This window comes from Desmodus rotundus, chromosome X (genome assembly GCF_022682495.2).
Source record: "Desmodus rotundus isolate HL8 chromosome X, HLdesRot8A.1, whole genome shotgun sequence".
Taxonomy (NCBI): Eukaryota; Metazoa; Chordata; class Mammalia; order Chiroptera; family Phyllostomidae; genus Desmodus; species Desmodus rotundus.
Window position 1 is genome coordinate 21311960 of NC_071400.1, and position 14093 is coordinate 21326052.

Consider the following 14093-nt stretch of genomic DNA (forward strand, 5'->3'; position numbering starts at 1 on the left):
AGGTGGCCATCTTGTTCCTGCTTTGAGGGTGCGATGCATGCGCCCCCCAGGAATGTCTTAGGTCTGAGGTGCCAGTGGGTGTCCCCTCCCTCACTGTTGGTATTAGGCGACCCGTTTCCCCATGCCCATGTGGTAGAGCTTCTGCGAGGCCTCCAGGCCATGTCCCTGGCTCCTTAGTTTGGCATCTGCACAGTTTCATCATTAAACTCATTGGACACATAAAAAAAAAAAAACCCACTTCCGGCCAAGATGGAGGCGTAGGAAGACACACTGGGCCTCCTCGCACAACCAAAAGAAGGGCAACAACAATTTAAAAACAAAAAACAACCAGAACTGACAGAAAATTGAACTGTATGAAAGTCCAACAACCAAGGAGTTAAAGAAGAAACATTCATCCAGACCGGCAGGAGGGGCAGAGATGGGCAGCCTGAGGGAGAGGACCTGAAGCAAGGCGGCGGGCGGCTGGTGGACCCAGCAAGGTGGCGGATTATGGAGCAGGTGAGCAAAGCTACCCGGTGACAGACAATGCAACCCAGGGCTCCAGCGTGGGGAAATAAAGCCTCAAACCAGTGACTGAAAACACCTGTGGGGGTTGAGGCAGAAGCAGGAGAAACTCCCAGCTTCACAAGACAGTTCCTTGGAGAGACAAACAGGGGCCTAGAGCATGCCCAAGCCCACGCACTCGGGAATCAGCACCAGAGGGGCCCAATTTGACTGTGGATAGCGAAGGGAGTGACTGAAAACCGGCAGAGAGCAGAGCAAGCACCATTGCTCCCTCTCGGACCCCTCCCCCCACATACAGCCTCACAGTGCAGTGACAAGCATTACCCCGCCCAGGTGAAAACCTAAGGCTCCACCCCTTTACATAACAGGTGTGCCAAGACAAAAAAAAAAAAGGCCCAAATGAAAGAGCAGATCAAAGCTCCAGAAAAAATACAACTAAGCAACGAAGAGATAGCCAACCTATCAGATGCACAGTTCAAAACACTGGTAATCAGGAAGCTCACAGAATTGGTGAAATTTGGTCACAAATTAGATGAAAAAATGAAGGCTATGCTAAGAGAAACAAAGGAAAATGTACAGGGAACCAATAGTGATGGGAAGGAAACTGCAACTCAAATCAACAGTGTGGACCAGAAGGAAGAAAGAAACATCCAACCAGAAAAGAATGAAGAAACAAGAATAAAAAAAATGAGGAGAGGCTTAGGAACCTCCAGGACATCTTTAAACATTCCAACATCTGAATTATAGGGGTGCCAGAAGGAGAAGAGGAAGAACAAAACATTGAAAACTTATTTGAACAAATAATGAAGGAGAACTTTCCTAATTTGGCAAAGAAAGTAGACTTCCAGCAAGTCCAGGAAGCTCAGAGAGTCCCAATGAAGCTGGCCCCAAGGAGGATCACACCAAGGCACATCATAATTACATTACCCAAGATGAAAGATATGTAGAGAATCTTACAAGCAGCAAGAGAAAAGAACACAGTTATCTACAAAGGAGTTCCCATAAGACTGTCAGCTGATTTCTCAAAAGACCTTACAGGCCAGAAGGGGCTGGCAAGAAGTATTCCAAGTCACGAAAGGAAAGGACCTACATCCAAGATTGCTCTATCCAGCAAAGCTTTCATTTAGAATGGAAGGGCAGATAAAGTGCTTCTCAGATAAGGTCAAGTTAAAGGAATTCATCATCACCAAGCCATTATTATATGAAATGTTGAAGGGATTAATATAAGAAAAAGAAGATAAAAAATATGAACAGTAAAAACGACAGCAAACTCACAGTTATTAACAACCACACCTAAAACAAAATCAAAAGCAATCTAAGCAAACAACTAGAACAGGAACAGAACGACAGAAATGGAGATCACATGGAGGGTTATCAACAGGGCACTGGGAGGGGGAGAGAGGGGGGAAAGGTACAGAGAATAAGTAGCATAAATGGTGGGTAGAAAATAGACAGGGGGAGGGTAAGAATAGTATAGGAAATGTAGAAGCCGAAGAACTTATATGTATGACCCATGGACATGAACTATAGGGGGGGAATGTGGGAGGGAGGGGGTGTGCAGGATGGAGTGGAGTGAAGGGGGGAAATAGGACAACTGTAATAGCATAATCAATAAAATATATTTAAAAATAAAAAATAAAAACAACCAAAAAACCCACATATATTTACTGAAAATCTAAAGAGATAAAAGACTATAATGGCTAGTCCAGATGCCAGAACCCAAATGCCTGGGTTTAAACCCCGGCTTTATCACTTGTGTGACTGCAAAGTACTTACTATCTCTATGCCATCTGTAGATGGGGATGATAAACATAATACTTTCCTGATAAATCTGCGTGAAATAATTAGTACTAATAAAGTGCTGAGAACAGTGCTTCACAAACAATAATTGCTACATAATTTTTTTAGCCACAGTTGTAATTATTACTACATACCAAGAGTCCATAGAAATACCTCTCCTGTCTTTCTTGTATTCAGTTTCTTCCATTCTTTAAAGTGTTCTGTGGGGGCAGTTCCTCTCGAAGGCCCACTTAGAATAAACATACATTCCCAGGAACTTAGGTTACTCTATCAGATGTACTACTTGACATCTTTGTGGGTTTTTTTTTTTTTCGATGGGATGAGAAACAGAACAGGAAAATTTTAATGCCAGCCATTGCATACAAATTAGAATGGGAATAAGGAAACCTAGGTTTTAGTACTCGCCTTGCCATTTTTTTCTTGTCCCTTGTGTGATATTGGACAACTCTTTCAGCCTTCCTAGATTTTCATTGACTCATCTTTAATATTAGTTGGTTGGCCTTATGCAATAGTTTTCATATGTTTATTATTTATTTTATATACCGACAAATGGATAAACAATCTGGTATATCCATGCAATGAAATATCATTTGATCATAAAAAGGAATAAAATACAACATGGATGAACCTTGAAAACATTATGCCAAAAAAAAGAAGCCAGTCACAAGAAATGGCATATTATATAATTCCATTTATACGAAGTGTCGAGAACAGGGAAATTTATGGAGACAGAAAGTAGACTAGTGGCAGTCTAGGGTTGGGGGGTATGCTGGGGCAGGAAGAGGCATGGTGGTTAATGTATATATGGTTTCTTTTGTGGGTAATGAAAATGTTCTTGCCCTGGCTGGTGAAACTCAGTGGATTGAGCACGGGCTGTGAAACAAAGGGTCGCCAGTTTGATTCTCAGTCAGGGCACATGCCTGGGTTGTGGGCCAGGTCCCCAGTAGGGAGCACGCGAGAGGCAACCACATATTGATATTTCTCTCCCTCTCTTTCTCCTTCCATTCCCCTCTCTCTAAAATAAATCAATAAATACAATCTTTAAAAAAAAAAGAAAATGTTCTGAAGTTGACTGTGGTGGTAGTCACATGTACCTGTGATTATACTAAAAGCCATTGAATTGTACACTTAAAATGGGTGAATTATATGGTATGTGAACTATATCTTAATAATATCATTTAAAAAAAATTGTACACCAACATTCATAGCTGCATTGTTTATAATAGCCAAAAAGTGGAAACAACCCAAATATCCATCAACTGAAGAATAGATTAAAAAAATGGTATAGCTATATGATGGAATATTATGCAGCCACAAAAAAGGAATGAATTACTGATTCATGCTACCACACGAATAAATCTACCTCTAAAACATGCTAAATGAAAGAAGCCAGATGCAAAAAAAAAAAAAAAAACCTACATATTGTATGATTTCACTTATATGTAATGTCCAAAAGAGGCAAATTTGTGGAAAAACAAAGTTGATTAAAGGTTTCTAAGGGATGTGTGTAGGAGGAAATTGGGAGTAGCTATTAACAAGTATGGGAGTTCTTTTCGGGGATGATGAAAATGTTCTGGAGTTAGATGGTGGTGATGGTTTTACACAATAATGTGAATATATTAGAAACCACTGTATTTTACACTTTAAAATAATTGTTTTTATGTGAATTTATCTTAATTTTAAAAATTTCCCAGAAAGGCTATAGAGGAGTAAATCCTGATTTAATGGCAATTAAAAAAAAAAAAAAAACCAGCACATGGTGAGTTACTGAAAAGAACCAAATAAAATACTGGGGATTTTTTAGAAGCTTGGGAGAGAGTTTTAAAGACGAAGTAGTCAGAATCATCCAAGTTCCTACATTTGGATGCTATTCTCACCAGGCATCTTTTTTAATTATAATTTGGCTCGTGTACATTTTTTTTTTTTTGAGAGAACATTTACTAACCAGAGTTTTCAGGTCTTCTTGGCCATTACATTTTTTCATGAAAAAAAGAATGAATTGATTTAGAAGAATTTTGAGTTGGTTTATGAATGTTTTCTAGTCATCCCTCTGAGGCATAGCTGACCCTCCCCCCTCCTAATTTTTGTTCCAAAATGGAGGCTCTTAACTCTCCGTACACCCAGAGAATCTGAGATAAATTTATTACTCGAGGGGCCCTGGGAAAGGAGGGGATCCAAACAGCTCTGGACTGGCTTAACAGAGAAGAAGAGGGAGTATGTTGCAACTTTATAGTCTCTAGACTACACTGACAACAAAGGAGAAAGCTCTGGGCTTTCTTATCAGCCTGCCCAGAAGTGCGGAGCTATCTATAAACGCTCCAAGATTTTGCAACTTTTAACTTTCCATGTTCGTTATTTTGATTACTCGCTGTCTTTTCTTGTAAAGCTTATTTTCAAGGCCAGTAGCAAAAACAAGTTCAGATGAGAAAGAAGAAACTAGCTCAAATAGTATTGGTAGGATTCAGTGGCTGACTGAACGTGCACGTGTGTCGAGGAACTATTACGGCAAGGTTTTAAGTCCCGTAGCTCTTGCGAGAATGACCACTACTGCTACAGAACTTGTAAGGAAAGTTGTGAGAAGAAACCTTCTTTACCATTCAAATTTAATGCTTAGAAAATGTTTGTGCAAGCAGTATCTTGGTAAATGTTTTTCTTGTAAACATATATTTCCCTTAACATTCTAATAACTATTATAGACATCTATATGATAGGAATGACGTGCAAGCAAAAACCACCAGTTTAAAACAAACTTAGTGAAATTAATCCGTCATTTAAATAACATGATTTTTATTCCTTTTATTCGTCTAGTTTAGGTCTTCAACTCCCAGTTATAGCATGTTTTAAAATTGTTGCCTCTATCCGGTATACACAGGGAGGATCCAGAATTCACATTTTTCATGTGCTGAGATCCTGGGCGCAGCCGGAATTTTAGAATTGCAACCCTAGTTGACGGGAAGATTGGGAAAGATAGCGGCTTCAGCGTCCAGCCTACCCCAGGGCTCGCAGCCCGAGACCCACCAACCACAGCGCACGGCCAAATAGCCGCTGCCTTCGAGAACATGCGAGGCCCTACACATGTCCGCGCACGCCCTCCGTCATCCGTTAGAAAAGAAACCCGGATGTGCAGTGGTCGGGGTGGGGGTGGTGGAGGAGCGGCCCCTTACCCATGAGGCAACGCGCTTAGCTATATATCTCCGCCGTGGTCTGAACCGCTCATTCCACGCCTGGAGTCACTGTGGCGGCCGATTTTCCTCGGCCGCCGCGTAGTGTTTCCGTGCGCCTCCGCCTTCTCCTCCTCCTTCCAGTCGCAGTTTGGCCGACCGGTGCCGTTGGCGGTAAGTGTCCCCCGCGCTCGCCCGCGCCTCGGGGAAGCGGGAGGAGGCTCTGGCTCGCGGTTGTTACCGCCTTGCCCTGAGGGCAGCAGCGGCGGCCTAGCGGTGAGGAAGGCATGTTGAGGGTCTAGATTCCGGCGTGATCCGCCTGGATCGCCCATGTTGCGGGGGAGGGGACGGCGAGGTGGCGCGTTGCCGGGTGGGCCACCATCTTGCGCCAGCCCTGGCGGGGAAGGGATCTGAGGAAGGTAGCGGCTCGGCGGAAGGGTTTGGCGGGCAGCTCGGGCTGTGGTCGCGGGGGCTGCCGCCACTGCCTCCTCACCTCTTCGGGTCTGTGAGTCTGTCCCATGACAGGTTTTGTCTTTCTTTTTGGAGGCAACTCCCTTTGGTCTTTTATACTTTCGATGCCGATGTTTGGCGACACCCGCCTATCCGCAAGTCTCTAAAGTCGTAGGCAAAGAAACCAGAGAAGGTTCCGAACTTTCGGGCTTCGGGGACCTTTGGGCCCATCGTTTATGCCCAGGTTCCCCCCACCCAGGTTACGGGTCGCGGAGTGCTCACATCCTTGTTCTTGGCAGAGGGACTTCGCTCCTCCGTCATAGAAATCGTGCTCTATTCCGTTATTGTCTAGAGGAGAAGAGCCCTGAGAAGAAACGTGGAGTTCGATACACAATTTTTTTTAACAGTGAGCTTTGCAGGTTTTACTTAATGGAAAAAATTCTCTCATTCTCAGGCTTTATTCTTCTCTAGACACGGAGGGAGTTCCTCTTGACTATCTCAAGTTTTAAGGCTTCTATTAGGGAGAAATCAGAATAAAATGTCAAGTGTACCAGCTTCTGGAAGCACGGGAGATCTTCAAGGGATTCTCTTTGTTTGCAAAGATTTTTTACTGTTTTTTAAATATGTGGACTTAAAATTTGCCTTTTGTTTTCAGTTTTGGTGTGTGAATTTTAATGTCTTCTAGTGCCATTAAATATAAAATCGAAACCAAGAAATAGAGTTTTAAACAACAAAAGTCTTCTCTTTGCATTCGTGAGATGTCCTGCTTTGGGGGGTTATTGTGAAAACTCAAACTGTCTCCTTAAGGATAAATTTTGCAGAGCCTATGAAGACACTGGTTTGCTTTATTAAGTTATGGCTGTATGGTCTCGATGTTTTAACATTGGTACAAATTCCACTATAATTGTATTTTACATTTGTATATTTCATTGATTATTACCCATTTTGAGGTGGGCTGTGGGTATTGATAGAACTGTTGTGGAGGTGAGGAAACAGTCTCAAGGAGATTTTACCGAAGTGGCCAGCCAGTGTTCAATTTACTGAATTATGCCCCACTTTTCACGGGACTGAGGTGGTTAAGGAAAATAAACAAGGAGGCTCACCCCCAAAAAACAGGAGAAATATTTTTCAATTCCCCTTTATATTTTTATTTTTAATACTTAACATCTTTTCACCTTTTTAGTATTTAAACAATATTATTATTTCCAAGCATGTTGGAAAGTTGAAGAATAGCACATTGAAAAAAGTTTTGATGTTGAAGGGCTCCAAATTTCAGCTTCCCCTGTTCAACCTATTTTCTTTCCTTAGTCGTTTTCTAGTCCAATCCAGTTTCTTCAGCACAGTGTTTTACTACGTAGCATCAGCATTTTTAGTTGAAGAAATGATTAAGGGGATAAGGATATATAATTCTGTACCTCCTCTTCCCTCCCATTTGTTCTCTTTATTCAAGAGGACATTTAGAACCATACAAAGTGGAGGGATGGAGCAAAAAGGAAAAAGGACTCATGGACATGGACAACAGTGTGTTGATTGCAGGGGGGAGGGGAGTATAAGGGGGATAAACGGTAATGGAAAAAAAACTACAATAAAATGTTTTTAAAAGAACAATATTTTTGTTGCTCTTGTTATACTAATAGGAGAGGGAAGTACCTAAATGAATAGCAATTTTTATAAATAAAAGAAATCTATAGTTTTAGTGACAGATAGGATATTGGAAATATATATTTAAATATTTTGTTATTTCAAAACTAACTTAAAAGATCAGAAATATGTATGACCTATTCACTAATTAGATAATATAACAATATTTTTTCTGTCTTCCTACATCAAGAAGGATTTAAAAATATTTGGTTTTCAGTCAGGTTGTTTTAAATAATGACTCAAGAAGACTTGGTTTACTCAGTAATGGTATCAAAAATGTGTGTCTAGACTTTTTGATTCATTTTCTGCAAAGCAGTTTTCTTTTAAGGAGTGTTTGTATTCACTCTGAATATGTCAGGAAAGATAGTCATCACTATGTACAATCTGGGTCCAATGGAACATTTTACTTTATTTTTTATATTTTAAGTCATTTTACAAATAACTTACATAAGAATCACAAACTAGTGAAACCAACTTTATTAGGTATTTAATAAGAATTTATGCGTGGTGTACTTCTTTGTATATAATTAGAAAAACAAAAGATACATTTCAGAAGCTGATATAGGAATTCAATTAAGACAGATATTAAAGACATTTGCAAAAATGTAAATCAGTGCCACACTTCTCATTAAATTTTTTGTTTAGAAAAAAAATATTTTCATTAAAACTATATATGAACATGTATTGGGCTTATTCATGCTTCAAATAAATAAATATTAAATTTTTTAAGTTTTTATTTTGGGGGGGGATTTTAAAAATTGTTCAATTACACTTGTCCCCATTTTTACATATTACTCTCCCCTGCCCTACCAGACCCCCACCTCCCACATTCAATCCTGCTGCCTTTTGTCTTTGTCCATGGGTCCTTTATACTTGTTCTTTGATTTGACCCTCCCCCCTTTTTCCCCTTTATAACCCTCCTCCCTCCCCTCTGGTCACTGTCAGTTCTTTATTTCCATGTCTTTCATTCTATTTTGCTCTCTTGTCTGTTTGGTGATTAGGTTCCACTTATAGGGGAGATCATATGGTATTTGTTTTTCACTGCCTGGCTTATTTCACTCAGCATAATACTCTCCAGTTCCAGCCATGCTGTCAGTGAATAGTAGGAGTTATTTCTTTCTACTACATAGTATTCCATTTTATAAAATACCACAGTTTTTTGATCCACTCATTTACTAATGGGCAGTTAGGCTTTTCCAGAATTTGGCTATTTCAAATAACACCACTATGAACATTGGGGTACATAGCTTCTTTTGCATTGGTGTTTCAGGATTCTTAGGGTATAATCCCAGCAATAGAATTGCCAGGTCAAAGGCAGTTGCCTTTTTAGTTTTTTGAGGAAATTCCATACTGTTTCCCACGGTGCCTGCACCAGTCTGCATTCCCACCAACAGTGTACTAGGGTTCCCTTTTCTTCACAACCTCACCAGTATTTGTTGATTGCTGATTTATGACAGTCATTCTGATAGGTGTGAAGTGGTATCTCATTGAGGGTTTTTTTTTTAATTTTTTTAAAGATTGTATTTATTTATTTTTAGACAGAGGGAAAGGGTGGGAGAGAGGGAGAGAAACATCAATGTGTGGATGCCTCTCATGCACCCTGGCCTGCAACCCAGGCATGTGCCCTGGACCAGGAATTGAACCTTTTGGTTCACAGGCCGGTGCTTAACCCACTGAGCCACACCAGCCAGGGCCATCATTGAGTTTTAATTTGCAGCTCTCTGATAGCTAGTGGTGCTGAGCATCCTTTCATATGTCTCTGGGTCCTTGGTACGTCTTTCTTGGAGAAGTGTCTCTTCAGGACCTTTTCCCATTTTTTAATTGGATTTTTTGTCTTCCTGGAGTGGAGTCGTGTGAGTTATTTAAATATTTTGAAGATCAAACCCTTATCCAAGGTGTCATTGGCAAATATATATTCCCATGTGGTTGATTCTTTTTTCATTTTGCTGATGTGTTCTTTACCTGTGCACAAGCTTTTTAATTTGATGTAGTCCCCCATTTGTGTATTCTTTCCTTTATGTCCCTTCCTGTAGGGAATATATCAGTGAAAATATTGCTGCATGGAATATCTGAAATTTTCCTGCCTGTGTTCTTCTCTAGGACTTTATGGTATCACAACTTATATTTAAGTCTTTTATCTACCTTGAGTTTATTTTTGTGTATGGTGTAAGTTGGTGCATTTTTTTGCATGTGGCTGTCAAGATCTCCCAATACTATTAGTTGAAGAGACTATTTTTCACTCCATTTTATGCACCTTTCCCCTTTGTCGAATATTAATTGGCCATAGGGACATGTGTTTATTTCTGGGCTCACTATTCTGTACCATTGCTATATGTGTCTGTTGTTATGCCAGTACCAGACTGTTTTGATAACAGTGGCCTTGTAATATACTTTGATGTCAGGTATTGTGATGCCACCTACTTTGTTTTTTCTCAAAATTGCTGAGACTATTCAAGATCATTTACAGTTCTATGTAAATATTTGAAATATTTGTTCTAGATCTGTAAAATATGTCATTGGTGTTTTATTAGGGATTGCGTTGAATGTATAAATTGTTTGGGTAGTATGGACATTTTGATGATATTAATTCTTCTAATGCATGAACATGGTATATGCTTCCATTTATTTGTGTCTTCCTTTTTTTTAAAGACAAAAACATATTAATTTATTAATTTATTTTTTTTATTTTTTAATTACTTTATTGTTGTCCAATTACAGTTTTCTGCATTCCCCCCCCCACTGCTCCCTATTTGTGTCTTCCTTAATTTCTTTCTTCAGTGTTGTATAGTTTTCTGAGTACAGATCTTTTACCTCCTCGGTTAGGTTCATTCCTAGGTTTAAAAAAAACTTTATTTGTTTTGTTGCTATATCAACTGGGATTTGTTCCTGATTTCTGTTTCTGATATTTCATTGTTGGTGTACAAAAATGACAATGATTTCTGAACAATTGACTTTCTATCCCACTGTCGTGCCAAAATCACTTACTAGGTTGAGTGGCTTTTTGGTGGAGTCTATAGGGTGTTATATGTACTGTATTTTTCAGACTATAAAATGCACTCCCCACCCCCACCCCCAATTTTGGGGGGAAATGAAGCTGCGTTTTATAGTCTGAATGTAGCTTATCTGACTCGAGCGGGGGGGTGCGGCAGTAGAGCAGGGTTTTTTTTTCCCCTATTTTTCTCCTCTAAAACCTAGGTGCATCTTACGGTCTATTGCGACTCATAGTCTGAAAAATTCAGTATACTGTCATGTCATCTACAAACAATGAGTTTTGCTTCCTCATTTCCAGTTTGGATGCCTTTTATTTCTTTTTCTGGTCTGATCGCTGTGGCTAGAACTTCCAATATTATGTTGAATAGAAGCCTTGAAAGCGGATATCCTTGTCTTGTTCCTAATCTTAGTGTAAAAGCTTTAGTTTTTGCCCATTGAGTATGATGTTGGCTGTAGGTTTCTCATATATGGCTTTCATTATGTTGAGGTATGCACCCTCTACTCCCACTTTGCTGAGTGTTTTTATCATAAATCGGTGCTGTACCTTATCAAGTGCTATTTCAGCATCTATTGGTATGATCATGATTTTTGTCTTTCCTTTTTTTTATGTGATGTATTACATTTATTGATTTGTGAATATCATACCATCCTTGAATCCCAGGGAAGAATCTGACTTGATCATGGCATATGATCTTTTTAATGTATTGCTGGATGCGGTTTGCCAATATTTTGTTGAGGATTTTTAGCGTCTAGGTTCATCAGCGATATTGGCCTGAAGTTTTCTTTCTTTGTTGTGTCTTTATTTGGTTTTGGGATTAGGATGATGTTGGCTTCATAAAGAGAATTTGGGAGTCTTCCTGGTTCTGGATTTTTTTGGAACAGTTTGACAAGGATAGGGGTTAGCTCTTCCTTAAATGTTTTATAAAAATTTTCCTGTGAAACCATCCTGCCCAGGGCTTTTATATGCCAGGAGCTTTTTGATTGCTGCTTCAGTTTCAGTAGCTGTTAGCGGTCTGTTCAGCCTTTCTGCTGCTTCTTGATTCAGTTTTGGAAGATTATATTTTTCTAGAAATTTGTCCTTTTTACCCAGGTTTTCAAATTCCTTGGCATATAGTTCATAGTAATTTCTTATAATCCCATGTATATCTGTGGTATCAGTTGTAATTTCTCCTCTTGCATTTATGATTTGCTTTATTAGGGTCCTCTTTTTTCTTGAAGAGCCTAGTTAAAGGCTTGTTGATTTTGTTTATCTTTTCAAAGAACCAGCTCCTGGGTTTATTTATCCTTTGAATTGTTCCTTTAGTCTCTATATCATTCAATTTTGCTCTGTTCTTGGTTATTTCCTTCCTTCTACCTACTCTGGGCTTTTTTGTTGTTCCTCCAGTTCTTGTGGATGTAGGGTTATGTTGTTTATTTGAAATGTTTTTATCTTTTTTAGGTAGGCCTGTATCACCATGAACTTCCCTCTGAGGACTGCCTTCACTGTGTCCCACAGGATTTGGACTGTTGTGTGTTCATTTTCATTTGTTTCCAGAAATGTTTTCATTTCTTCCTTGATCTCATTATTAACCCATTCATTATTTAATAGCATGCTATTCATTCTCCATGAATTTGAAAGTTTTTTAGTTTTTTCCTTGAGGTTGGTTTCTAGTTTCAAGCCCTTGTAGTCTGAGAAAATACTTAATATGATTTCAATTTTCCTGAATTTGTTGAGGCTTGTTTTGTGTCCTGTCATGTGGTCTATCTTTCAAACTGTTCCATGTGCATTTGAAAAGAATGTATATTTTCCTTCTTTAGGATGAAAGGTTCTGTATATATTAAGTCCATTTGATGTAATGCATCATCGTTCAGTGCCACAATATCCTTGTTGATATTTTGTTCGGAAGGTCTATCCATTTTTGACAGTGGGGTATTAAAATCCCCTAGTATAAGTGTGTTGCTGCCTATATCTTTCTTGAAGTCCTCCAAGATTTTCCTTTTATATTTGGATGCTCCTATGTTGGATGCATATATGATTGCAATGTTTATGTCTTCTTGATGGCTTCTTCCCTTAAGTGTCATGAAGTGTCCTTCTGTGTCTCTTTTTATGACCTTTGTTTTGCAGTCTATTTTGTCTGACATAAGTGTTACTACCCCAGCTTTTTTTTCCTGTCCATTTGCTTGGAATATTTTTTCCCAAACCTTCACTTTCAGTCTGTGTAGGTCTTTTGTTCTGAGGTGGGTTCCTTTTAGGCAGCATATGTGCAGGTCATGTTTTCTTATCCATTCAGCTACCCTGTGTCTTATTATTGGAGCATTTAATCCATTTACATTTAAGGGTATTATTGATAGGTACTTATTCATTGCCATTTTTTCCTTTTTCTATATGTGTGCCCCTCTCTCTCTCTCTTTTTCTTCATCTTCCTAAAGCAGTTCCTTTAATATATCTTGCAGTGCTGGTTTAGTGGAGGTGAATTCTTTTACCATTCCTTTCTCTGGGAAACTCCTTATTTGGCCTTCCATTTTTGTTGAGAGCCTTGCTGGATAGAGTAGTCTCAGTTGCAGGCCTTTGCTTTTCATTACTTGGAATATTTCTTGCCATTCCCTTCTGGCTTGTAGTGTTTCCATTAAGAATTTTACAAAAGAGGAAGGGGGGAAATAGAGAGAAAAGAACATCAGTCAGCTGCCCTCTCATATGCGCCTTGACTGGGGATTGAAACCAAAATCTGGGTCTGTGCCCTGATGGGGAACCAAACCCGTGACCTTTCATTCTTCAGGATGACGCTTCAACCAATTGAGCCACACTGGCCTGGGCGAGTGATTATTTTTTAATCAATTAATCTATGATGAGATTTATTCAACTACTTTTCCTTTTAGTTAGCATGATAGAAACAAAAAATATATAAACTAAAATTTTCTTTGATCATGTTTTCTTATAATAATTACATTTATTTCTGATGTGAAAAATAAGCAGCAGTTAAATATTATTGTTACTTAGCATTTCAAAATTCAGATTCATTAAAACATATTAAAGGGTAATTCCTCATTTTTACAATAGGATGCCTTTCAAAGATTATTTGTAATTTAATAATTCATTTGATTTCTTCAAGTAATAAATGCTTTGTACATTCAACATTTGATTGACTAAGTTTGCATTCATTGAGGAGTAAACCAATTATAGAAAGTGAGTAGCATGTGTATATCAAAGACATCAAACTCAAAAGGTAAGCTTTTTTGTAGGAGAAAAGGAGTAAATGTGTGTACATACTTAATTTAACAAATCCACTCTAATTGTAGGTATGTTTATTTTATAGGTCCGAAAACTAAGACCTAACTTGCTACCTTGTGTGGAGTCTCATGGTGAGTTTTCTGGAGATTGATATCAGACCCAAAGATTCCTGAATCCCAAGTTTAATGTTTCAATATTTAGTATTAAAGTGACTCATAAAATTGATGTTGTATGTTGGTGCTTAGGTGACTCTGCAACTTGATGGATGACAATAAACCTTTTCAACCAAAAAGTAAGTATTGCTGCCAAAAGTGATGCTAGTATGCGTGACTTTTGTA

At 38.8% G+C, this 14093-nt stretch overlaps 1 protein-coding gene across 6 annotated transcripts in view; it reads left to right on the forward strand.

The window, feature by feature from the left end:
- Positions 1-5465: 5465 nt before the first annotated feature.
- ZNF280C (zinc finger protein 280C) overlaps positions 5466-14093 on the forward strand; it is a 59352-nt gene continuing 50724 nt past the window's right edge. Inside the window, exons 1-3 of one of the 6 annotated variants that reach the window (XM_045200908.3) lie at positions 5466-5639; positions 13841-13886; positions 14001-14047. In XM_045200908.3, coding sequence (XP_045056843.2) covers positions 14021-14047 — 27 coding nt within the window. In that variant the 5' untranslated portion in view covers positions 5466-5639; positions 13841-13886; positions 14001-14020. Of the gene's footprint in view, positions 5640-5887; positions 5967-13840; positions 13887-14000; positions 14048-14093 lie in introns of those variants that run through there. The other 5 variants (XM_045200910.3, XM_053917379.2, XM_045200912.3 and 2 more) reach the window with 5 other exon arrangements.